Source organism: Gobius niger (assembly GCF_951799975.1).
Source record: "Gobius niger genome assembly, chromosome: 1".
Classification (NCBI taxonomy): Eukaryota; Metazoa; Chordata; class Actinopteri; order Gobiiformes; family Gobiidae; genus Gobius; species Gobius niger.
The window spans coordinates 28684067-28709507 of record NC_136852.1 but is presented as its reverse complement, the minus strand read 5'-3'; the positions used below and the strand labels follow the sequence as shown (position 1 = coordinate 28709507).

The 25441-nt window shown below is 43.0% G+C and overlaps 1 protein-coding gene across 2 annotated transcripts in view; it reads left to right on the top strand.

The window, feature by feature from the left end:
- Positions 1-8519: 8519 nt before the first annotated feature.
- Positions 8520-25441, top strand: part of epha4l (eph receptor A4, like) — a 100847-nt gene continuing 83925 nt past the window's right edge. The window contains exons 1-3 of one of the 2 annotated variants that reach the window (XM_079559195.1): positions 8520-8816; positions 11260-11327; positions 18929-19592. In XM_079559195.1, coding sequence (XP_079415321.1) covers positions 8723-8816; positions 11260-11327; positions 18929-19592 — 826 coding nt within the window. In that variant the 5' untranslated portion in view covers positions 8520-8722. The remainder of the gene's footprint in view (positions 8817-11259; positions 11328-18928; positions 19593-25441) is intronic. The other variant, XM_079559194.1, reaches the window with a different exon arrangement.

The window sequence follows — 25441 nt, the reverse complement described above, 5'->3', positions numbered from 1 at the left end:
AATAAACTTTGATTGATTGATTGAATGAGTAATATACTACACTGTGTATTTGTCACCAGTAATATGATGAATTGCAGAATGTAGTGTGTGTGCATAGTGAGCAGACAAACTGTGAGCTTGAACAATTTCTTCTTTCAATGGTTTACATGATTTGTTCCCACAGTCAAATGATCATTTAGATTTAAAGGTGTATTATGCCCAAATATCAAGGTTTGTTTTTTTTCCGTTTCTTTTGAATAAAAAGTTCCTGTAAAGACCAACAAAGTACTTTTGCATTATTTTCACTATAGCTATTGTATTGAGGTTTTATTTTGGTAACTATAGAAACCGGAAGCGTAACAACGGAAGTTAGCTTGCACGGAGAAAAAAGCGAAAGAAAAAGTCGGAAAAGGGTTCACGGTAAAAACGGAAAAACTACGGAAAAAGCAATCAAAAATACAAGATTTATCTTCAGTCAATTGGGAAAAAGGTTTGTAAATTTAGAGAAATATTTTTGATTGCTTTTTCCGTTTTTACCGCGAACCCTTTTCCGACTTTTTCTTTCGTCTTTTTCTCCGTGCAAGCTAACTTCCGTTGTTACGCTTCCGGTTTCTATAGTTACCAAAATAAAACCTCGATACAATAGCTTATAGTGAAAATAATGCAAAAGTACTTTGTTGGTCTTTACAGTTCCATAATGCACCTTTAAGGCTATGGGATAATATATTTGTAACGTCACTTTGATTGAAGTAAACTTGAGTGAACCATTCTTCAAAAATTCGTAACAAAGCCTTAGCCACAATTCATGTTTTGCACCCTGTTCCCAAAGAGACAATGTTGTTCCCCACTTAAACTAAATGGGGGTCCTTCCCCAGAAAATTCGAAAGAAATTGATCTTCTGTAAAATCTTGAGTACTTTTAGAGCATCTTAACTGGTGACGTCTACACTCTCTGTTTGTCAGTCTTTCGTCGTCGATAAAAGTGCCTGTCGCGTTACAAATGCGAACTCCCTTTCTTCTCTCCTTTCACTTTAACTCCCACTTGCTCCGACCTCCGGGGACCATTCCGCCCCCGGGATCTCCACATGTGTCCGGGGGGTGGGGGGGTGTGGGGGGTGGGCCTGATTTGGGGTCATCGGCTGAGACAAAGGCCCCCGCTGTGGAGGGAGGAGGAGGTTTGCTTAGCAGACAATCATGTACTTCCTGCAGAGGTGTGATGGATGGACCGCGGAGGGCAGGACAGTTTCCAAATCAATCTCCGGTTGGTGACACAGGCCTGCTCACTGTTTCGAGTTGGAAATGTTCGTTACTTCTTAAAAAGACACCCACGCTTGCTGTTCACACTGGTATTGATTGGGTGGGATTATGTGGGTTATTGGTGTAGAGAGTATTTTTTGTATTTCTTGCACTCCACCTATACAATCCACATTAAAACTGTACGTTGCTTCTCTGTTTAACACTCATTTGTATCATTTGACATGGATCATAAGAATAGATTTTTTTTTTTTCCGAAATCTGACGATTAGTGTGTGTAAATGCCCCCGTGAAACTTTCCAGCAGCTCCTGACGCGGCTGCAGTGTCACTGATTTGTGAGTCGGCGGGTGTGATTGGCAGACAATGCAGATGTGTGGGCAAGCGGTGGCATCTGGAGAAGAGTGAGTGGGCCCGGGCTGCAGGGGGGCCAACACGGAGCCCCTCCTTTATTATAAGGCAAACTGCACTGCTTTGACGGGACGATAAAGGAAATCCGTCAGAGCGGAGTCAATCCAAGACAAAATTGCGGTTCAAACATAGAGTCGCTCACTGTTTGCAAGTGACTGTAGTTAATGATGCAGTATGTGCTATTTGGAAATCTTTATGAACAGACATATTTGTAAAGCATTGGTTTATTATTTGTCTATTATTGGTTCATGGTTTACCCTAAAATATCCCGGGTCCCTGGTTTGATCCCTGGGTCAAATTGGGCCTTTCTATGTGGATCCTTGAGCCATCATCTGTACTCCGCCGTTGAAGTAACGTTGTGCCTCTTACAAAAAGAAGACTTTTATCAACTATGTCTCCCATTTGTGTTGCTGTTGTTGTGCACTGGGTCTTTGTGACTCCCACGTAGATCTTCTTCATCGTCATCTTCTTCTTCGTCTCCTTTGTCGTTCTCTTGGTCATCTTCTGCTTCTTTGTGATCTTCTTCTTCCTCGTCTACTACATCTTATTTGTTGCCTTCTTCGTTGTTGTCTTCTATGTCTCTCCCTCTTCTTTGTCGTCTAATTCTTCATCATCGTCTTATTTGTGGTCTTCTTTATCTCCTTTGTCGTTGTCTTGGTCTTCTTCTTTGTGGTCTTCTTCTTCTTCTTTATGGTCTTCTTCTTTGTGGTCTTCTTCTTCTTTATGGTCTTCTTCTTTGTGGTCTTCTTCTTCTTTATGGTCTTCTTCTTTGTGGTCTTCTTCTTCTTCATGGTCTTCTTCTTTGTGGTCTTTTTCTTCTTCTTTATGGTCTTCTTCTTTGTGGTCTTCTTCTTCTTTATGGTCTTCTTCTTTGTGGTCTTCTTCTTCTTTATGGTCTTCTTCTTCTTTGTGGTCTTCTTCTTCTTTATGGTCTACTTCTTCTTTGTGGTCTTCTCCTTCCTCGTCTACTTCATCTTATTTGTTGTCTTTTTCGTTGTTGTCTTCTGTGTCTCTCCCTCTTCTTTGTCGTCTACTTCTTCGTGGTCTTCTTATTTGTTGTCTTCTTTTTCTCCTTTGTCGTTGTCTTGGTCATCTTCTTCTTCTTTGTGGTCTTTTTCTTCTTCTTTAGGGTCTTCTTCTTTGTGGTCTTCTTCTTCTTTATGGTCTTCTTCTTCTTTATGGTCTTCTTCTTCTTTATGGTCTTCTTCTTCTTTATGGTCTTCTTCTTCCTTGTCTACTTTGTCAGCTTCTTCCTCATCTTCTTCCTTGTCGTCTTCTTCGTCATTGTGTTGTATGTCTTCTTTGTCTTCTTCGTCTCCCTCTTCGTCGTCTTCTGCTTCTTTGTTGTCTTCTCTTCTTCATCTTCTTCTTCCTTGTCTTCTTTTTCATCATCTACTCTGTCATCTTCTTCATCATTGTCATTGTGTCCGTCGTCATCTTGCTCGTCTTATTTGTTGTCTTCTCCGTCATCTTCTTATCCTTCGTCATCTTCCTCGTCATCGTCTTCTTTTACAGTATGAATTATTACGACAGTAATAGTATGAATATTTTAAACATGCATTTAATTATAGATTCCGTTATTATTTTTGTGTATTTGTAAACACTACAATTTTCCCTGCAACTGTTTCTACATACGCTTTAACATTTTAGTTAAAGCGCTCTCTACAGTCACCAGTAGGCATTGTCTGTTTCAAATGGAGAGAGGAAAAAAAACAACAAGCTTTCATTTTTGTTAGGGAACGGCATGCTAACAAACCGATGGCGCCGTTTGACCTCAGAACGGCTCAGAATGGGCCCAGTGTTGGATTACGAGTTTAATAAATGCGGCGGACACTTCCTGGTTTTATCCCACTGCGCAACAAATTGGGTGAAATGTTCTGCAGTGTGCATTTAGCTCCCTACTGCAATCAAACCACACTTATGTATCATTACCTCAAAGAATGTACAGGTGATAATGAAATCCCCAAAGGGCATCGCAATGTTACTTTGAGTGTTTTCTCATAATAACAATATCCCCGCACTAATTGCAGGTTAAAACCCGATAACACAGATCCCCATTGTCTCCGCACAATGTAACTTAATGCAAGGGAGTCGAGCCCTGGAGCCGGTAAGATAATAATGACTTGCCCAAGGACACGCGGGCAGCAGGGAGGGTGGTAGTTTTCCGGTTCGATGGATGAAAAAAAAAGCGTCCACAGAAAACAGATGCCTGCGCTGGATGTTATAATGGCCGCTGTTGTGACACCGCGGAGGGGAGGTTGCTGAGGCAGAACGGGATGACCCACCTGCCCACACACGGACCTCCTCTCCTGGGTGCGGAGGCGAGGTGAGGGGGCGGGGGGTGGGCGGAATATAGGCTTTTAAGTGTTTTGGCAATGCGGGATCATATTACTGAGATGGAAGCAGCAGTGGGAATAACAAGACAAAAATGCGAAGAGATGCTCAATGAAAACAGTACTACGTGAGATTTGGCGTGAGCAGATAATTTTAAAAGGGTTTATGCAAGATTGTTTTTTTTGTATTATAATGTTTCGCATTATAATGTTCTCTGGTGAAAAACATACTAGAAATTCCCTGTTGTTTTTTTTCAAATGTTACTTTCTTTGGTTGTTTCTTCTTCTATTGCTGAAGTGCCCCAATCTGCATTTACCAGATTGTGTTAGAGATTAAACCCAGAAGTGTCTATTAAAGGAACAGGCCACCATTTTTACACACTGAGATATGTTCTTGCCTGAGCTTAGACGAGTTGATGCGTACCTGTCTGGTCTTTGTGAGTGCCCTCAGTCACGCAAAACGACTAAAGATGTTGTTAGCATTTGGCCTCTCGCAGTATATTCCTATAGCTCCAAACGGGGTGAAGTTAGAAGCGACCAAGCTCTTCCAGGGGCACAAAGACGAGACAGGTATGTATCAACTTTTCTAAGCTCAGGTAAGAACATATCACAGCATGGAAGAACGGTGGCCTGTTCCTTTAAAGGCACGCTGCGTAACATTTTGGACTATACTGTACCATCAACACAAAACATGCTCTCAATGACCAGCTCAACACAGAAAATGCTCTTTTTGCAGTGGATAATGAAAGAATGGATTTGGATGAGAACCTAACCTGTTTAATTCTCAATTCTACTGACTTTAGTCGACATCTCCAAGGAAACGAGCTGGAGACGCACCCACTCCCGGTAAAGTTATAGTCATGTTTTAGCAGAGGTGAGCCTCTCAGAGCAAAAGCACATGTTTGTATGAGGTATTTTTCAATGGTGAAAATATCTATCAAAAAAAAAAAAAAATGCTTGTATTTCAATTTTGTTTATTGGGTGAAATCTTACGGGGTGTGGCTTTAAGTCCAAGAAATAAACACCAGAATCATTCTGATCCGCCGTGCGCTCAAATTTGGCTCCATAGCATACACCTGGCTGAAAATGAGAGCTTGTGTTTTCTGATTACGACAGACATTTCCCGTCGAACAATTTCATTTCCATAAGCAATGCTGATTTATGAGGCATTCCTGAGCAATTATGCATGATAGGGCTAAAGAATAAAAACAAGTTTGCGTGATAATAATAAAAAAGTTACACTTGGTCTTCAAACATTCTGAAAACTGTGTCTTTGTCAGAAAGTAGAAACAACTGTCTGGGGAGAAAATGTGGTATTGTGCAAATCCCAAACTGAATAAACTCTTCACATTCTTCCATTGTTCCAATTCCCGCTCTTAAACATCCGCTTGGTTGTCGGCGCAGCAGAGAAAGCCCTGAGCTCGCCCCCTCCTGCTGTGACGGACCCCCGCTGCCTCGCAGGAGCAACAGAAGAAGACCTGCGTGGGAGTCACAAAGACCTGGTGCTCCCTGAACCAAACCCCAAACAGGACCCGCTCGACCCCCATCACCAACACCAACAATAACAGCCAGGCTTTGTCAGGGAGTGAGGCATGAAGTCTTCCTTCAGGTTTATTACTATTTCAGGTTTGCGGCCTCTTAGCAGTCTAAACATGTAAACTTCTACCTGCAGGCCTAATCATCACAGTGATTCAACGTTCCTCCAGAGATCTGTGCGGGAGATTGTAAATTCAGCAGTGATTCTCGTGTGTTTTTGAAGTAGCACCTACAGAGACTGCATTTAAACTCATCGTTGACCGTTAACTGAACTTCAAAAGCAACACTGACCGCATCTTCAAGAACAACAACATCTGTACTTCCTCCAGCTGCAGGTCGACAGGTCAGTTCTTCAGATATTTCATAGCAGTTCTGTCCGGTCCACGCTCACTTTTGGTCTCCTGGGATTGGTTTGGTTCCCTGAGTGAAGTGAGCAAAAACCTCCCTCAGTAAGATCATAAGGCTGAGGGAGAAGATCGTTGGAGCCCCGCAGGCACCTCTGAAAACAACATTCAAGGACGTGGCATTGAAAAAGGGCCGGCTTATTTCATCCGACTCCACTCACAACCTCCATGACCAGTGTCAGCTGCTTCCGTCTAGCGGGAGGTTCTCTTCCCTGGTTCTGAAAACCAAACGGACCACGTCTTCAGACTCTTAAATGGACATTAGAGAACAGCGTGGCATGGGCTTCAGGTCTTTTAACTTAACTTAACTAACTAACTATTCATTCATTCATTTATTATCATAATTTTAAATCTTTTACTTGTATAGTTGGTATGGATGTGTGAGCGTACCAGGCCACAAATGAAGTTTGTTCAACATTATGAAAGGTTTTCATACCACGGGCATTTGCTGATATTTAATTCATAGCTTGAGTCATTGAGCTTTGAACGCCAAAAACCAAGGCAAAATTGGAAGTTTTACAGATCTTTTCCCCGTGTGAAAGAATGGGTAGAGAAGTCTGCTTTGGAATAAGGCACTGATGGCTTTGCGTGTGAACAGCCTCGTTTGTTTGTATGTGTAATGTTGTTGTAATTGAATGATTGTTTAGACTATTTAAATGGACTTGTGAAACAGGTCTCTCTTGCACATGAGACGCTGAGTCTCACGAGATCACCTGCATAAACAAAGGATCCATAAAAATGAAATACTTCCTAGTTTATTCAAAGACGAAATAATTATATCTGTTGACAAAAATGAGTGATGTGACGTTCATGTCCTATCTACCCATCTATCTATCTATCTATCTATCTATCTATCTATCTATCTATAGATAGATCCATCTATCTACCCATCCATCTACCCATCTACCCATCTATCCATCTATCTATCTATCTATCTATCTATCTATCTATCTATCTATCTATCTATCTATCTATCTATCTATCTATCTATCTATCTATCTCGTTTATGTATGACATAACTACATTTAATCGTATTCTTTCTCTCCATCCTTCTTCTCGGCTTCTGTGACTGCATTGCCCCCGTGTCGCCGTAAACACCCCCTAACCCCCATGTAATTTCTCAATAAACAGCAGGTGACAATAAACCAATAGACTTTTCCACCACAATCCGGTTAAGTGCAATCGCATGTAATGTTCAGGAGGTCATGCTCTGTCATAATCCAATATCTGGAGTGCAGGACGACCGATGAACCGCTGGTGTCCGCTGGGTGGCGCCCTCGCACCGGCACGCTCCCCCTCCATCCCCTTCCTCCCTCCCTCCCTCCCTCCATCCCTCCCTACCCCTATGGCTGCCTGGCTGCGTGAGTGTGGCTGAGACATGCAGGATCAGCACCGCGCGGCGTGACTTTTGGAGCGCGCGCAGAGGACAAAAGTGACGCGTATGGTTTCATTGTTTTTGGGAGGGAGAAAAACGCAGGCCTCATGTGCGCGCGTCGAAAACGGCCAGGACAAGGGCAGAGATGGGTAGAGGGGGGGGTTTGTTTAGCCACTAGGGTTTGGGTTCTGTGACATAATATGAAGATTGTGTTCTATGTTGAGATTTTGGGAGGGATTTGGTCGGGTTGATCGCAATTTTAGACGGCCAGAATTAAAGCAACAATTATAAAAAGGGGGAAAAGGAAAGTCCATTTGAAACATTTCCCCCATTAACGTAAACAAAACAGATGCAAGGTTTTGACCTCTTACCCCCTGAACTGGTGGCATTTTCGACAGTTCGGCTTTCCCAAATCTAAAAGCTTCCTTATAGGACAGCAATTTGAAAGCTAAGACCGACAAAAGTGATCATAACTTTTTTGTTGTCACATTTTCGCCGCGTTTTTTGTCACTTTTTTATTTTTTACACATTTTTGTCTGTTTTCGTCTCTTTTTTGTCATGTTTTCATCACTTTTTTGTTGTTTTGACGTTTTTAGATTTGGGTAAAGCCAAGCAGAAGAAATTGTGCTCGGTTCAGGTGGGGGTTAAGAGGTTCATTTAGTTTAGTATGTGGTCCGTTTACGCACAGAGAGACCAAAATCGCCACAAAAAAAAATGTCAGGTTTATTTTGTTGACATATATTTTGGAGATCTCATGTAGTCTTTCAGTTACTGTACTTTTTATTGGAGAACAACACATTTTGTTGTTTGAAAGTGCCAAGAATGAAAATAAACAGCCTTGAAGGTTGAAGCTACAATTTCCCCTGGGCCTGTATCCTGGAAAGTTGATTATAAGACCTCTTATTGGACAGATCCGTCAGTTCCTTTGTTTCCAGGTGAAAGTGTGAGTGAGTGAACTGGCCCAAAACTTGGGGGAAAAAACATGAAACTGAATTCCCCCTGCAGTGTCTCCCTCAGCGTATGATTACGCAGAACCCCCGTGCGCGCGCTCCTGCCACTAACTTGTTTATTGTAATAGGGGGGGTTGTTAACGATTACTACTCTATCCCCCCTCCCCTCCGCCCCCTCCTCTGCCTCCTCACCAGTGCGTTTCCTATATGGAAGTCGCACTCCGCTATACCACACACGCTCGCTCCGCTGTTTAGTCCCCGCCTCCACAGCTCCACAGCGCGCAGTGCTCTGTGCGTCTCGGTCCGCTCGCCTCAGAGCAATATTCCACTGGGAAGGGACGGACGCACACGCACGCACGACGAGAGAGAGCGAGAGAGAGAGAGAGAGAGAGGGAATGAGAGAGAGGGACCTGTAAGAGGAAAAAGAACAAGCGACGAGAGACAAAAAACCGGGGACTTAAAAAAGGGAAACGTCGGACGCAAATGGCACTCATGGATTCTAGGATTGCGTTCGCCGTTCTGGTTTTGGGGATTTTTACGCTTGTGTCTCCGGCGCGGATATACCCCCCGAATGAAGGTAGGCAAAGGGCAAAGCGGGACGGACTCAAAACTGCTCCGGGACTTCATATTGTTTGGGGGGGGGGGTGGAAATGGGAACGCGCCGCAGTGGTCGACGTTTACGCACCGCGGAAAAAGCGAACTCTGAGTGAAATGGTGAAAAAAAAACAAAAAAACGAAAGCCAGGATCGGTGTTGGGAATGATTTCTTTTGGAGCACGGAGCTTGCACGGCTGCTGCTGCTGCATTGTGAACGTTTGCGCGTCAAAATAGTCGACGCTTTAATGCGACAAGCGGTGGGAATGCTTGGAAACTTTCAGTCCCCGTTCCCAAAGCGGACGTTCTTTTAAAATAACGTCGAAGCGCGAGCTGCTCATTTGGAATAAGCCGAAAGTAGCGCCGCGTCCAAAGACACCAGGCGCGTTTGCAGGCGCAGCCGTCAGTGAAAGTGGCGACACTGACCGATAAGCTCTGCGCAAAATCTGTCTTTTACGCATTCGGCCAGTCGTCTAATGGGGGGGAAAAAACCGACTGTGCCACCGACCTACTGAGCTTCTGACCTTGTAAAATCAACGTATATATAAAAAAGTTGCATTCTGCATACTGTGTCTGGCTTTCTCGTTTTGTCAGGAAAGGCTTTGGCAATAATCGAAATATTGCGTAAAACTGTAAAACAGCGAAGAGCACAGTACTCAGAACAAGCGCACAAGTCGCTTTGGGACAGCAGCAGCAGGCTCGACGGGTCCCCGAGACGCAGACGCTATTCCCCCCCCCCATTTTATTTATTTATTTACTTATTTTGCGCGGAGAGAGAAAGAGAGCTCCGGTGCGCGCGAGGCCAACCATAAGCAACAACACGAAACGGGGTCGAAATCTTAAAACAACCCCATGTTTAATGCATGATTTTGGGGTGGGGTGGGGGGGAAATCGCCCCGCGGGCTGCGATCCCGGGGTAAAACGATCTTAAAACAACAGCCAAAGCGTGCCAAAAGAGGAAGAAGAAGGGGAAAAAAAAAAAAGGCTTCGGGGACTTTGTTTACATAATTAATCGCTTACATATTGCGTCTCACCGGGCGCTAATTGTTTCTTAATGAAATATTTAACATCTTGGTTCTTCAGATCAATCAAAGCCGGGGCGAAATTGGCAATAAGTCGCGCGCGCGGATAGAGCAGTGCAAAGTCTGCGTGCCTTTTGTGTGTTTAGTTTGGGCACATTCTTACCTTGTGTTGCAATTTGCATGTTTGTTTTGTTTTGATTAACAAAGACTAAGACTATAGTAGGAATAACATGTTCATTAAAAAAAAAAGGCTTTCGATTTTCCTTTTTTGATGGTTGATTTAAATCCTGATGCACAACCAGCCCCGAAGCGCACCCTGCGTCGTCTTATTCTGTTTCCCCTCTTCCAGTTTTAGTTCTTTCTTTGACAATAGTTTTCCACTTTATTTGTCACGTTACGTCGAGGCCAGTCAGCCCCGGGATCGATATTTACGCGCACATCACCAATGCGCTTGGATGTACACATCAAACGCCGTGCCATTTTTTTTTTTTTTTTTTATCAAGGGCATCCCGTGCCACAGTGCGTCAGTCTGTGCGCAGACGCCCCGGCTAATTGATTTGATCACATCCAACATGTTACAGATCTGACGCCGTGCCAAAAGCAAAGACTGAGAGAGCGAGAGAGAGAGGGAAATCATCATCTACATATATATATAAAAAAAAAGACAAAAAAAAACAAACGCCAGGGAATTTCGTGTCAGCGCAGCCAAGGGAAAATCAATCCACCCTCACGGCTTAAGCTGGACAAATATTTACGTTCCAGTGATCTATAAATCTCGGTCGCGCAAAACTTCTCGTGTGTATTTTCCCACTCTGATTGATTGTAGTCATTTGTTTCGCGTTTTCTTGCTTTTACGCACGGATTTTCTCCCCCCCTGTTGAGGCGAATGAAAGACAGAATAAAGTTTAGAGACATCCCTTTGAAACTTTTGCTGCTGACTGAAATGCGAGGGTGAAAAAAACACATATTCCGAGTTCTTTTTTTGGTGTTTTTTGGGGGGGGGAAATACGGCATTTTTCTCTGTGAAAGTGACCACAGTTGGATATTCGATGCAATGTTTATTACAGAAGGGATCGGATGTCTTGGATTGGATGTCAAAAGTTGTTAATAGATCTGTTCTCATCTTGTCAATAAATCAGGCTAATTTGAAATCTATAAATCCTTGTTCACTTCAAGAACAGTGGCCCTATCCTTAAAGCCGGCGCTAATGTGATACTGGTAGACGTTGACCCTTTTGGAAGTTACAATTCGCCGTATAAATCTATGGAGGAAAGTTTATTCATGAGATCATCATGTCGATCCGGGCAGTTTCTTTCTACATGTTTCGAAGCCAATCCCGACTGAATTCTCCCGTGCAGTGTCTTGTTTTTGTGCCTGCTCACGTCTCTTCTCTCTTGCTTTCCAGTCACGTTACTGGACTCCAGATCGGTGCAGGGGGAGCTGGGATGGGTCGCCAACCCGACAGAAGGAGGGGTGAGTATATATATATATACACACACACACATACACACAGCAGAGGAGCGATATAGAATGCCCTCTTGTTACGTCCGCACGCTCCTCCATTGACCCCCCAAAAAAATGGATAGATATTATCACTTAAGTGGCACGGACCGCAGACCAAAGGTGGGGGCGAGCGCATGATACGCACAGCCCCCTCCGCCTTTGATGCGTTTCGCTCCGTCCGGGCCTCTGTGGGAATAGTTTGGTGATGACTTATTGATTGGTTGCGATGATACTCCTGGGGAAAATTACCGCCTGGTTATAGGATTGTGCGGAGTAGAATGGTCCACTTCGAGAGGCTTTTGTCTGGGGCCGGCAGAATATGTCCTGACTTGGACTTGGTTTAGACACAGCAGCGCAGGTTTAGCCCTTGATTTGGACCAATTACTGTTGAGTTACATCCCGTCCTGAACTGTCCTTTTGGTAATGTTGGGGGTTCGCGGCTTGAAACCTTCTCAGTGCCAAAAATGAAGTCGTCCCATTTGATCGATGCTTGAATCTAAAGGGCTCAATTGATAAAATACTGTATTTTTGTGCCTTTTACAATGTCGTTCCCCCTTCACAAACTTACCCTGAGTTGTGTTTTGACCCGCTCGCGCATCTTTGAGTAATCATTGAATCTTCTCCAGTGGCTATACTGAAAAACAAAAAGCTCCTCCTGAGGACCTTGATGTCCAGGGGAAGCTTTCTTCACCTCCCCATCCATTAAAGTGATAGTCTATAAGTTTACAAAGTGAGGAGAGATAGAGTGAAATTCAACCAGACAGCCCTTCTTCGTTTGCAAAATGAGGAGAGGAACAGATTTTTTTTAAAGTAAACGATTAAGCTCCCTCCCCCTCCTCCTGATTGGACCTGACAGGCCGGTTTACGGGAAAAGCTTGTCTCATTGGTCAACACAGGAGGATACCAGACTCTGATTAGTTGCTGAGATCCGGGAAGGAGGGACTTTACAAAAAACAATATATATATCATTTACTTTACACAAAAGGTGGTCAATTGTGCACATTTGATAAAATTTGTAAGACATTTAGACTTACTTATTATCACTTTAATGATCTCCAATCCTCCAAACACTTGGCACTGCTTAGGCGGCGGAGGGGAGCAACAGGGAGGGGCTTACGGGGGGAGATCACGTGGTATTCCTGCTTTATTTCCTAAATCGTCACTAAATGGAGTTACTGTGGTGCCGTGGATTTGTTAGAATGCTTTTTAGGGCAAAAAATGGAGGCTTGTATATTGCTTTTTAGCGTGTTTGATTAATCCTGCTGCCAGAGGACGGTGCTCCAACCAGTGCTTGTCTTGATTGTTTGTACGTCGGTCCCGCCTCATTCTTGCGTGTACTTCTACCATTACCGTTAGACGAAATCGAAGGCCAACCATTTTCTGCAGAGGTATTCGGTCCGAAACACAAAGTCTGTATTAATCCGCGCCATCGCATACCTGTAGCCAGCAGCACCTCTGTCCCCTGCCCCCCCCCCCCTCGAGCAGGGTCCTGTAATGGTCAAGATCCGCAGAGGCGATACTGCGGAGGGGCGTAGGGTTTCCTGAATAGAAGCCCGGGCTGAATCGGCCTTTGTGGAGAAACTTTATATCCCTTTCCACCATTGAAACGCGCAGAGGAGCGAGGGAGGACTTGGCAGAGGAGATGAATGGAGGGAGAGCGAGAGGGAGCGAAGGGGGTGCACCGCTCACTCGCCCCGGGAGTCGGGGACGAGGCCGTATATACGACCGAATCGGGGGTCTAAGGTATCAGGGAGCGAGGGGTTCAACAGCATTTGTACCAGAAAGTAGGCCATGGAAGCGCAGCTGGGAGTCCAGGGGGAAAAAGTGGTGTTGTCTTCAGCGGCGAGTCCCGGCTCTGACAGTTCGCTGAACGTCTCTCCCGCTCTTCACCGTCTTTCACCAGAGTCTGTCCTGTGTAATAAAACAATTTAAACACATACATACAAAAGATGTTGATGTTGGGGGAATGCGCATTGATTTTTTTCATTAATGTTCACAAAAGCCCCAAAATAGAACAATATTTTTAATGTGAGAATGTTGGTGTGTAATATATATATATATATATATATATATATATATATATATATATATATATATATATATATATATATATATATATATATATATATATATATATATATGCCTTCACCTGGAGGGTGAAGGCATCAGTGGTGCCCGTGGTCGTTGGGGCACTCGGGGCAGTGACCCCCAAACTGGAGGAGTGGCTCCAGCAGATCCCAGGAAATACATCAGACATCTCGGTCCAGAAAAGTGCAGTTCTAGGAACAGCAAAGATACTGCGCAGAACCCTCAAGCTCCCAGGCCGACGGTAGAGGACCCGAGCAGGAGGAAAAAGAGAGACCGCCCGCGGAGGGTGAGGAAGAGTTTTTTTTTATTTTTTTATATATACATATATATATATATATATATATATATATATATATATATATATATATATATATATCAAAGCAATAAGCATGACAAGAGTAAGGGCTGCACAATATTGAAGTAACTTGCGATATGCGATACCACAATGGAACATCGCGATTAGGGCTGAAAGATATATCGTTATCGATATCGTGATATGAACATTCCAGATAATAAAATCGAAAAAGCAAGATATAAATGATGTAGATTTTCATCAATAAAACTGCACTCTTTTGTACAATGATTTTATTTTTTTGAAAAATGCTTAGTTTTCATCCAACCCGTAGTTATATCGTATCGAATCAATATGGAGATATCTGGCATAAATATCGAGATATTGTAAGATTGTCCATATCGTTCAGCCCTAATCGCGATAACAATATTATTGCAATATTCCACCAAACATTTTCTACTTAATCACAAATTATAAGTAACTAGTTATTCAGCAAATTGCATCAAAACAAAAAAATAAATTAAAAAAGTACTACATCAGGACCAAAACAAGACAACAATTGAACTAAATTAGGAAATGCTGATGAATGACTTTAGTGATGTTGCGATATATTGTGGCTTCTCGCGATATGGATATCGCATCACCTAATATCGCAATACGATATTTTTTTGCGATATAGAATAGATTTTTATTGGCTCCCGGGGTAAAAATTCAGCTTTGGCTCACTGACACATAGACACACAAGACTCGGGACAATACAAACATGCCCAGTACAAAACAACATAAGAAAAGGAAAACCAAGCAGAAACAGATATTACAGCTCAGTGCTTTTCTGTGGCCACCGTGTTTAGGTTTCTGATTCATTCACAATTATATATTGTGCAGCCCTTGTGAGAATCTTATATGATTATACTATTTTTATTTCTACTTCATTTCTATTTTATGTTGAAGCAAAACAACATCATGTCGTCATTTCTAAGTTAATACATATTTTAAAGGAATAAACCTACCAGTCACTTTAATCAAGCTTCCATCAAAAGTCAAGGATGAAACTCATTTAGGAAAACCTTCACTAAAACTCACAATGTCTTGGGTTTGTTTTATCTTTGCCGTAATCGCTGTAGGGCCTCTGTGACTTCGCAATATTGCGTGTCCTCTAAACAGCGCATTAACATTCATTTGCAACGCTTGAAATATGCAGAAATGCTTAATCTTGATCTCGGGCTCTGTTAAGTGCAGCAGGCACACTTCGTAATGAACAAAGAATCAAAATCGTTTCTCTCTGAGCTCTTTGTTTAGCAGGAAAAGCCACTGTTGCTGATCCCTCGCCTCCTACAAATTCACCATCATTATCTTAAATCTGTCCCAACTGTGCAAACTCCTGCGCTCCGACCCGGGGGAGGAGACCAGGCTTCCCCCACTTTTTTTTTTTCCTTTTTGGCGAGCAGCTGTGTGTTTCGTCCCCCTCAGCCCGTGAACTTGGCTGGTGCTCAGATTCAGACGTTTTTTTTTTGGTTTTGTTATCATCGCACGTTTTGATTGACGGGGTCCTGGCACCGCGGCGTGGCTGAAGTCACCCTCTCATTACCGACCAATTGGCCCCCCGTTATTCTCCCGGCCCGAGCGGCTATCGCTATCGAAAAAGGTATACGCGCTTGGAGCCTTATCTCCGCGCCGTCCGCCCCATTTCCACAACAAAAGGGGAAGCGAGCGCATCAGCGGCAGACGGACGCCGGTCGGAATTGTACAGCTGCGGTTGTGCGCCGCGCGTTAGCTTAGCCGGGCCTCCTCCTGGGAAATAAGCTTTAAAGAAGATTTGTTTATGATAAGCCCGTCGAGTCAAATCTGGCAGCATGAAACGTCTCTCTCTCTCTCTCCTGCGACTCTTCAAATGTTTTTGTTCTGTATGTAGTTTGGCTATGATCTCACAGCTTTGTCGATTGGTTGTACAGATAGTCATAGTCGCCCACTTTGGAGGCTTTTAATCATATATAGTCTTACTTCACGCTTTGTTCTTTTACTTTTATGAAGTCCTGGTTTAGTCCTAGTATAGACCATTGTTTTTTGTCTGGTTTAAAGCTGGAATAATCCATAATCAGTGCTGGGTTAAAGCCCCTGCACCTGATTTTGATATTGTTTAAACAGTGGAAGAGAGAAGTTTAAATTGTTAGTTGTCCAAACTCAATTTTTCTAAGTTTCCCTAACACATAACAAACATCTCAGTGCTTCACAGGGATGGGTTTACAAACATTCCTCTTGAGCAAAGGGGAGTTTTACTGTCACAGTAATGCTACCAACAACTCGCCTGCTAAAAAGGCTTTAGGACAGGGGTAGGCAAGTTTGCTTGGTGGAGGGCCGAATTTCTTCATCGTCAAAACACTTAGGGCTGAACCCCGACCCTTATATACACTTACTTATATGGGTTATATATACTGGGTTATATATACTTACTTATATGGGTTATATATACTTACTTATATGGGTTATATATACTGGGTTATATATACTTACTTATATGGGTTGTATATACTGGGTTATATATACATACTTATATGGGTTATATATACTGGGTTGTATGTACTTACTTATATGGGTTATATATACTGGGTTATATACACTCACTTATATGGGTTATATATACTGAGTTATATATACTTACTTATATGGGTTGTATATACTGGGTTATATATACTTACTTATATGGGTTGTATATACTGGGTTATATATACATACTTATATGGGTTATATATACTGGGTTGTATATACTTACTTATATGGGTTATATATACTTACTTATATGGGTTATATATACTTACTTATATGGGTTTTATATACTGGGTTATATATACTTACTTATATGGGTAATATATACTTACTTATATGGGTTAAATATACTGGGTTATATATACTGGGTTATATATACTTACTTATATGGGGTATATATACTGGGTTATATATACTGGGTTATATATACTTACTTATATGGGTTATATATACTTACTTATATGGGTTATATATACTGGGTTATATATACTTACTTATATGGGTAATATATACTTACTTATATGGGTTATATATACTGGGTTGTATATACTGGGTTATATATACTTATATGGGTTTTCTGCTCAGAAATGTAAAGGAATTGACTGTATGTTTCACATTTTTTGAGTACTTTAACCTTTGCCCCCTCCTTAACGGAGCACATTTTCTCCAGTTCGGCTTCACCTAAATCTAAAGTTTACTTTTTACAGTCTATAGGCCAGGCCAGCCTCATTTGAAAACAAAGAACTTTTTCACATTTTTGTCGTTTTTTTTGTCGCTCTTTTGTTGCTTCTTTGTCACTTATTTGTGGCTTTTTTCGTTGCTTTTCTGTTGCGCTTTCATCCTGTTTTTTCGTTGCTATATTGCCACTTTTTTCAAGCCTTTAGATTCGGGTAAAGCCAAACTGGGGAAAATGTGCTCGGTTCAGGTGGGGGGATTGTGAGATTAACAGGCCTGATGTCTCTGATTTGTGTAAAGTTTTGTCTCAAAATCATCTTGTGGTGCCAAAGCCTTTATGCTGGAGGGCCAGATTTGGGCCCGCAGGCCTGACTTTGCCTACCCCTGGTACCCCAAATTCTGTGTTTACAATGTACTGAATGAGGATAAAACACATTTGATTCCATAAGGGAAGAATCAGTACAGGACCGTCTTCAGTTTTGTTCTTGTTGTGTCCCAGTTAGGAGCTGGTTTAATCCTGGTTCATGCCTGGTTTTCCAGATAGTTTTGTCTCCTTTCCGGGTCTCCAAATCCAGGCTTATGCTTGGCCTGGTTCAGTCCTCGTTTTGACCTAGTTAAAAGCGTATGTTAAGCGTAAAAAGCTTACTTTTTACACCTGGTTTAGTCTTTGATAAAACCTATAAGCTCTAGTTCAGACTTAATGAATCCATGTTTTGGTACAGTCCAATTTTAGATCTGCATTGTGTCCTATAGGGCTGATAAGTGTTGCGAATAAGTTCAGCCCCGCATAGTTTACAAATCTAATCTTAGCATGAAACATCTCTGCCTCTCTTTTATTACGTCTCCTTGTGTTGTTTCCTATACAGTACTCACTCCAGAGGCCTGTCAGTTCTTGTTTACTCTGCAGCTTTGTCAAAGTCTCTATTTAAAACAGAATGAAAAACTTCTGCCACTGCGAGCCTCTCAAGGCGCGCTCGTATGTGCTCTGTGGAAAGGGGGGGAACTTTATCATAAGTTATACAAACATCTGAGCAGGGTGAAAATAAGGGGCTGTGGCGGCACGAGTTCAGACTAACAGCATGTGTCCATCCCCTAACCTCTCCGTCCTCTCACTGAAGGAGAGGGAAAGGCGTTAGACCGGTGATTGTTAAGCTGGAGCTAGGATCATCTGAGAAAAAAAAAGGTTCAGATCAGGTAGAAACATGACAGTATATTTTACATTGATTATTCTTCTTACCTATCAAAGTTCAATGATTTTGAGAACAATATAAAACGACTTAAGAAAAAGGTCGGCAGCCACTGCGTTTGATGATGGCGAAGTCTTTTAGAAAGTGTTCAAAAAAGATGCATCAAAGGGAGTTCGCAAATGAGAATGAGGATTAGGCTATATTATTCATGAAAAAAATAAAATAAAAGCCTTTCAAATTAGAGAGAAATTAGATGCACGGTGCACAAAGGTCTTCCTGCTTTGACAATATAGACGAGGACAAAACAACTTCCATTCCACTGAAGCATTCTTCGTATTAGCATTCTTTTAGGAAAGTTTTCATTCTCATAATTAGGGTTAAGAATATTTTTGCATACTGCCGTTGAAGCCATTTTGAGCCATTCACTTCCTATTTGCACCATGTGGCACTGCTCATTTGCGTACCCTTTGAAAAGAGTCTCAGGGGCATTAATATGTCACAAAACGGCTCTAACAACTGAATCACACAAACTAAGGTGTGATTTAATTAAAACAAGTTGGTGTCTTTCTTTAATTACGTCTCTGAAAATTGGCGTAACCTCCTACTTGGATGTAACCCAGTTCAGAGAGTGCCGTCCTTGTGGGTAGCCCTGGTTTAGTGTAGCTACTTCTGACTTAGTCCTTGTATAGTCTTCACTTTGATCGTTTGTCCATCACATTCAAGCCAAACACTGGTGCTTTTGGAAAACGTCCTTGCTGACATTGCCTTGTGTTGTTTTTCCACAGTGGGAGGAAGTGAGCATCATGGACGAGAAAAACATCCCCATTCGGACCTACCAGGTGTGCAACGTCATGGAGCCCAACCAGAACAACTGGCTCCGCACCGACTGGATCCCCCGCGGAGGGGCCCAGCGCGTTTACATCGAGATCAAATTCACGCTGCGGGATTGCAACAGCCTGCCGGGCGTCATGGGCACGTGCAAGGAAACGTTCAACCTCTACTACTACGAATCCAACAATGACAAGGAGCGCTACATCCGGGAGAACCAGTTCGGAAAGATCGACACCATCGCCGCCGACGAGAGCTTCACCCAAGTCGACATCGGCGACCGCATCATGAAGCTCAACACGGAGGTCCGGGACGTGGGCGCCTTGACCAGGAAGGGCTTCTACTTGGCGTTCCAGGACGTCGGGGCGTGCATCGCGCTGGTTTCCGTGAGAGTGTTCTACAAGAAGTGCCCCCTGGCCGTGCGCAATTTGGCACAGTTCCCCGACACCATCACCGGAGTGGATACTTCGTCGCTCGTGGAAGTTCGCGGATCTTGTGTGGATAATTCGGAGGAGAAGGAGGTGCCCAAGATGTACTGCGGGGCGGACGGAGAGTGGCTGGTGCCCATCGGGAACTGCCTGTGCAATCCTGGGTACGAGGAGCGCAACTCGGAATGCCAAGGTAAGACGGGCTTTCTTTTTGGTCATTTTGAGGTTCGGGGTTGCATCTTGTAGCAAGGCAAATAATAAAGGTGAGAAAATATTGTTTATTAGTAATAATGTGAGAATCATTGTTAGAAAGACATGCCAAATATTGAAAAAAAAATATTGAAATTCATGTTAATCTTTGGAAAAAAGATGGAAAAGCAGGTATGGACAAACTGTTTGACCCAAAGGCCACATTGGATTCATGCCATCCTTGAAACTAGCTACAGAAAAATGTTTGCAGTCTATGCATTACCTTTTTTAAGTGTTGTCCAACCTTTTTAACCATTCCATCAAAATGAGTTGTGGTTGTTCTCTAAGTAAGCGTCGGCTGTTGGTTGCACTTGGGTGTTTTGCAGGCCAGATTGAATTGCTCGGGCGGGCCACACCTGGACCCTGGACCTTAGACTGTCCACTTCTGATCTGAATTCCAGTTTTTTGCACTTTTTATTGTCTCGCCAGTTCTGTTTTTACCGAGATGTTCACATGTAAAACCTTCCATCTTGTTTCTGAGATTTACAAAAATATCGCTTGATTATCACGGTTGTTCGCCCGGGTCTTGTCACAAGTCACACACGCAACTCGAAACAAATGAAATATTATTTTGTCCTAGGTGTGGATGTGGTTTTGTTTGAGTCATAGCTTGTTAAAAATGCATTATGTTAGCTCAGCTGTGTTCCTTTGCTGGTACGCCGAGCTCTTTTGCGTACATTTGTGTGAGTCTTTTTGCCTTTTAAGTCAAGCCTGGGCTTTGTTCGGATTTCGACCTTGTCCTGCTGTAAGAACTCCTTTTCTTCCGGCTCATTTTAGACACAGTTTTCTGACCCTGATCCACTATGACTGTTCATTTAAACCCCCATTTAGACCTTTACCCGTCTCTCTTGGCGCTTCTCCTCTGTCACGTTTTGTCCTTGACTCCATCGCTTCTCTCTCCTCTTCCTATTCCTCCTCCTCCTCCTCCTCCCGAAACTCATTCCTTTCCCAGCTTCTACCTGGGCGATAAAAGCCGCGATGATTGTAAATAGAGTAATTAGCAGGCCCAACGGGAGGTGTTGTGCAACGGGGCGCATCCCTGGAGAATTCTGTGACACTTTTCCCAATAGTCACCCCGCTTGCCTGCCTATCCTCCCCGCATGCTACTGTGTCTTTTTTCTCCCCCCCGTGAGAGACATAAAACCGGGAGATAGACAGCCTTATAGAGGACTGAAAGCGAGAGAGGAGGGAATGGGTTTATCATTCCAGGCAGGTTTTTAAGAGCGCCGAATGGAGGCTCGCGACTGGGGAGATCGAATTGTGGTGTTTTAGAAAACCACACAGGGTCAGCGCTAGAAATTAGAATTCCCATTTCGGCTCAGCACGGTAGCGTGCTAGTGGGTGTCGCGGTTTGATGAGGTTTTAGGGTCAGCGAACAGAGCAGCTTTCTGGATGTGTTAAATCGAAAAATGTGATTGAGTTGTCAGTGCAACTTAGACTGTAAGAAAAAAAGGATCTGTTCATTTCTTAATCACGCAATGTTTTACATCAGGAGTGTCAAACATACAGCCCGGCCCACGAGATGATTTAGTCTGGCCCTTGCCTTGTAGAGCATAAATTCCCGAGAATGTAAAAAAGAAAGTCTCTAGCCCATTCCTGTGCAGAGTTATGCATGTTTAAAGAATAACCAGAATGCTCATTCTAGCCACTAGGGGGCATTAAATGTAAAAAAAAAAGAAAAAAGGAAGGAGTTCCACACGTGTCCAGCAGAGGGCACTGTCATAATAAGAGCTCAGGATATGACCAACACATTATGTAGCCACGTGGTAAATGGACAGTCTGCCCCAGGGCGGCTGTGGCTTCAATAACAGCTTACCACCACCAAGTGTGGAGTACTTCTATGTAGTACTTTGGGGAACTTGTGACACAGGCTTGTAAAGTGCAATGCAAGTGTAAGCAGTTGTTCTTAATGAAGCTACAGTCAAGTTGGGGCTTTGACCAAATCACAGCTTATTATTATTCATTTCTTGGAAAAATGTTCTCTATTATATGCGGCCCGCGACCCGCCGTGGGAGCTGAGTTTTGGCCCGCGACCCAAAATGAGTTTGACACCCCTGCTTTACATACAAGGTGTTATGGAGTTGTGGTACTGACTATATTGGATAGTCAGAAACAATACAATTCTTAAGTTGTTTTGTCTGGTGTAAAGTCCCCTCAGGATTCCATGCTGGATCGCTCTTTCTGGAGTCACGCTTAACCACTAGGGGGCAGCATCGCAGCCCCATGACGCCCATTTTGCTTTTGTTCGTTGACGCTTGGTTACACCTTAAATAGACCTCATGCAAACTTGGTTTAGGCTTGTATTTAGTCTTTGTAGTGAAGTTGGTTTGTCGATTAGGCCTTGTTTTTAGTTTTGTCCTTGTTTCGTGACACATCCTATGAATTTCTCTGGTCTCATTTGACCTTTACGAGCCTTTGTTTGCTTTCTGCAGGCTCACCTTAGGCTTGGAATGCTGTAGTAAAAGGATTTGTTTAGAAAACTCCACGAGGAACCCAAGATATTATTAAATGTCATTATACAAAAGAGACAGAGGAAGCAAAAACCGGTTTTGTTGTGACTAGGGAACAATTGCTGAAACAAACAATGACAGAACTTTGTGAACAAACAGGATCAGAACAAGTTAAAAAGACAAACGGGCTCCATGGAATTCGCCGCATTGCATGAACGAGAGTGTGCGTTGGCGTTTTGAGAGCCCAAGAGGGAGACGAACTGGTGACTGCTGAAACGAAATGAAACAAACAATACTCCAGATATGTTTTTTTTTATGACGATCGGACGTAATAACAGGTTAAAAAGTTCAAAATAGTCCCCTTTTAATTTGAAACCCAAACATTTCATGGCGCAGCGCTCGGTCCAGAGACGTTCCCAACCGCCAGTTTATTGTTTAGCTAAATTGCCACCCGTTGTTGACATGAATGGTAGCGCGCCGCCGCTAACAAACGGAGTAGGCTGGACGCCGGGTGAATGAATGCTGTTGATTAGAAGGGGGCGGACCACCTCTAAGGCACATCATTTACGACGCGCTCTTTATCTCGGGGGATAATGGCATGACAAAAAAAAAAAAGTTCGACCGAGATTTAGAGCTAACGTCGAGCGGGCTACGGGTGGGCTCGCAAATGATTCCAAATGGACACAGATGTTAGGCAGAAAAGGAGAGAAAGGAGCACGTGTAAAAGATGGCTTGGCTTTAGACCCTTCAAACATTGAACTTTGAATCGATGGCCAAATGCTCTAACACGTGAGCCAATAGAATGGAGTCTTTACTATACTTTCATGGTTGGATGTGCAATGCATTGAAATAGAGATGACAGTACAGAGTATGCATCCTTATCTTTCTAGGACTAAGGGTCAAAACAAGTAATAATAATGAAGACTTGATACTCATTTGTCTTCTGTTGCCATGCTGTGACATCATATTAGTTTAGTTTATTTGTTTATTTGAGCAGTTGAAATTCTCCTCAAAAGAAGTGGGCGAAGCAAAAGCTTATAAACGCCCACCCTGAATATGCCGACCCTCTATAGGTCGACTAATGTACACAGGTCGCAAGACTGTTGCACGTACTGCAGTGATAAAAGGCAAGGCAAGTTTATTTGTAGAGCACAATTCATACACAAGGCAATTCAAAGTGCTTCACAGTTGCATAAAATTACAAGAAAACAAATAAAATCAATAAAAAACATCAGCATAGAATTAATCAATTACAGTAAAAGGCAAGAGTGCAGATAAAATGCTTTCAGTCATATGCACGGGCAAAAAGAACTGTTTTCCGACTGGATTTGAACATTGTCAGAGTTGAGGCCTGTCTCACATCGTCGTGAAGACTGTTCCAGATTTTAGCTGCATGAAACTGAAACGCAGCCTCACCATGTTTAGTCCTGACTCTGGGAACCACCAGGAGACCCCTCCCGGAAGTTCTCAGGGCCCGAGATGGTTCATACGGCTGTAACATGTCAGAGATGGACTTTGGTGCTAAACCATGAAAAGACTTGTAGAAAGGCAGAGCAGTCTATTCTCTGAGTGACAGGAAGCCAGTGCAGAGACCGGAGCACTGGACTAATATGGTCGTATTTCCTGGTTCGGCCAGTTAGCGGTCCGTTACAGTAGTCTAACCTGCTGGAGACAAATGCATGGATCAGTCTCTCTAAGTCTGGTTTTGACACTGTTCCTCTGATCTTAGCCATGTTTTTCAGATGGTAAAAAGCTGCTGATGTTATTACTTTGATGTGGCTGTTTACGTTCAGGTCTGAGTCCATGATGACTCCTAGATTTCAAACCTGATTTGTTAGTTTTAGAGAGAGAGACTCAAGGTGACTGATAACACTTTGTCTTTGTGCCTGTGGGCCAAAAACAATGATCTCAGTTTTGTCTGAATTTAACTGGAGAAAGTGGTTTTGCATCCACAATCTGATCTGTTGGATGCAGTGACAGAGAGTCTCTACAGGCCCACGTTCACCAGCCGTCAGTGACACGTAGATCTGAGTGTCATCTGCATAGTTGTGGTACGACACACTGTTGCTGTTTACTAGCTGACCCAATGGAAGCATAAATTGAATAAGAGGGGTCCCAAGAATGACCCCTGGGGAACTCCACAGGTCATGGCAGAGACACAGTTGCCAATTTCGACAAAGTGCGTCCTGTCCTCGAGGTAAGACAGGATGTCCTGCCCTACCTTGAGGACAGGAGGTAGGACAGGACGTCTGGTCCTATCCTACCTCCTGTCCTCGAGGTACGTCTGGTCCTGTCCTACAGGAAGAGCAACATGTTTTTGCTCTTAAAGGTTCTCTACCTGCTTTTTTTATTCATCACAAACGATGAAAGAGGAACTTGTTGTGACTTTCCTACCATTCTTGATCTCACAATGGAGAAATGCACTTAAATCAGCTCTCAAGAAACACTCACAGTGTGCAAAAAAGACAGGAATAGTGCAGGAAATGTGCAATCAATTAAATAGTAAATAGAGGTATCTTATATAAAAATACAAATTTAAAAAAAGTACTAATAATAAAAATTCTTTCAGTCCTAGCGCAGGTAGTTGATGAAGTGACACTGATATAGAGATTATTGCACATTTTGCATAGCAGTTATTGCGTGTTGTACAGTCTCGCAGCGTCGAGTTTATAGCCACGTTTCACAAATTTTCAGGGTCACTGTCACAGAAATGCTAGAAAACAAGCCTGAAACTTCATGGGATTGATACAAAATCCTGTGAGTGTTTTTAACCACAAACGTCGACAAAATACTAGAAGAACATAATCATAATTTTCTTGGGCTTGGGCCATACATTGAAAGCCGGTCATGGAGCTAAAGCTGTTGAGACCATTGCTCTATAGTAGTGCACACTTTTTCAATATATTTCTGTAGTTTTTGATTTGCTTTAGCCCCAAACAAATGTCTCCCGCTTCTCTAGTCGCAAATGTCTTAACAAAGTTGTTGATTTGCAGAAAGCAGTGGCTCTTTTCACCTTCAACTTTACTTTCGTGTACATCGTCTCAGAACTGGCACTGGATCTTTACAACTACCGTGAAGCCCTCCCTTGTTTCTAAATGAGAGCCCGCTGAAGTCATGCCGTATATTACCGCTCTGAAATGGACCCCTTATCTGGTCTCTTTAATTTCACTTTAAGTAAATAAGTCGTCCGCGCCGTATAAAGAGGCTCTTTGGACGTCTTGATGTGAGATGACTAATGCTGCCCGGTAATGCCCGCCAGCCGACAGCGTGCGCGGGCGGTGCTGCCTTTCCGAGCCAATAGAAGCATTTAGCGAGCGCGTATCGCGGCATCAACCTGAGGCTT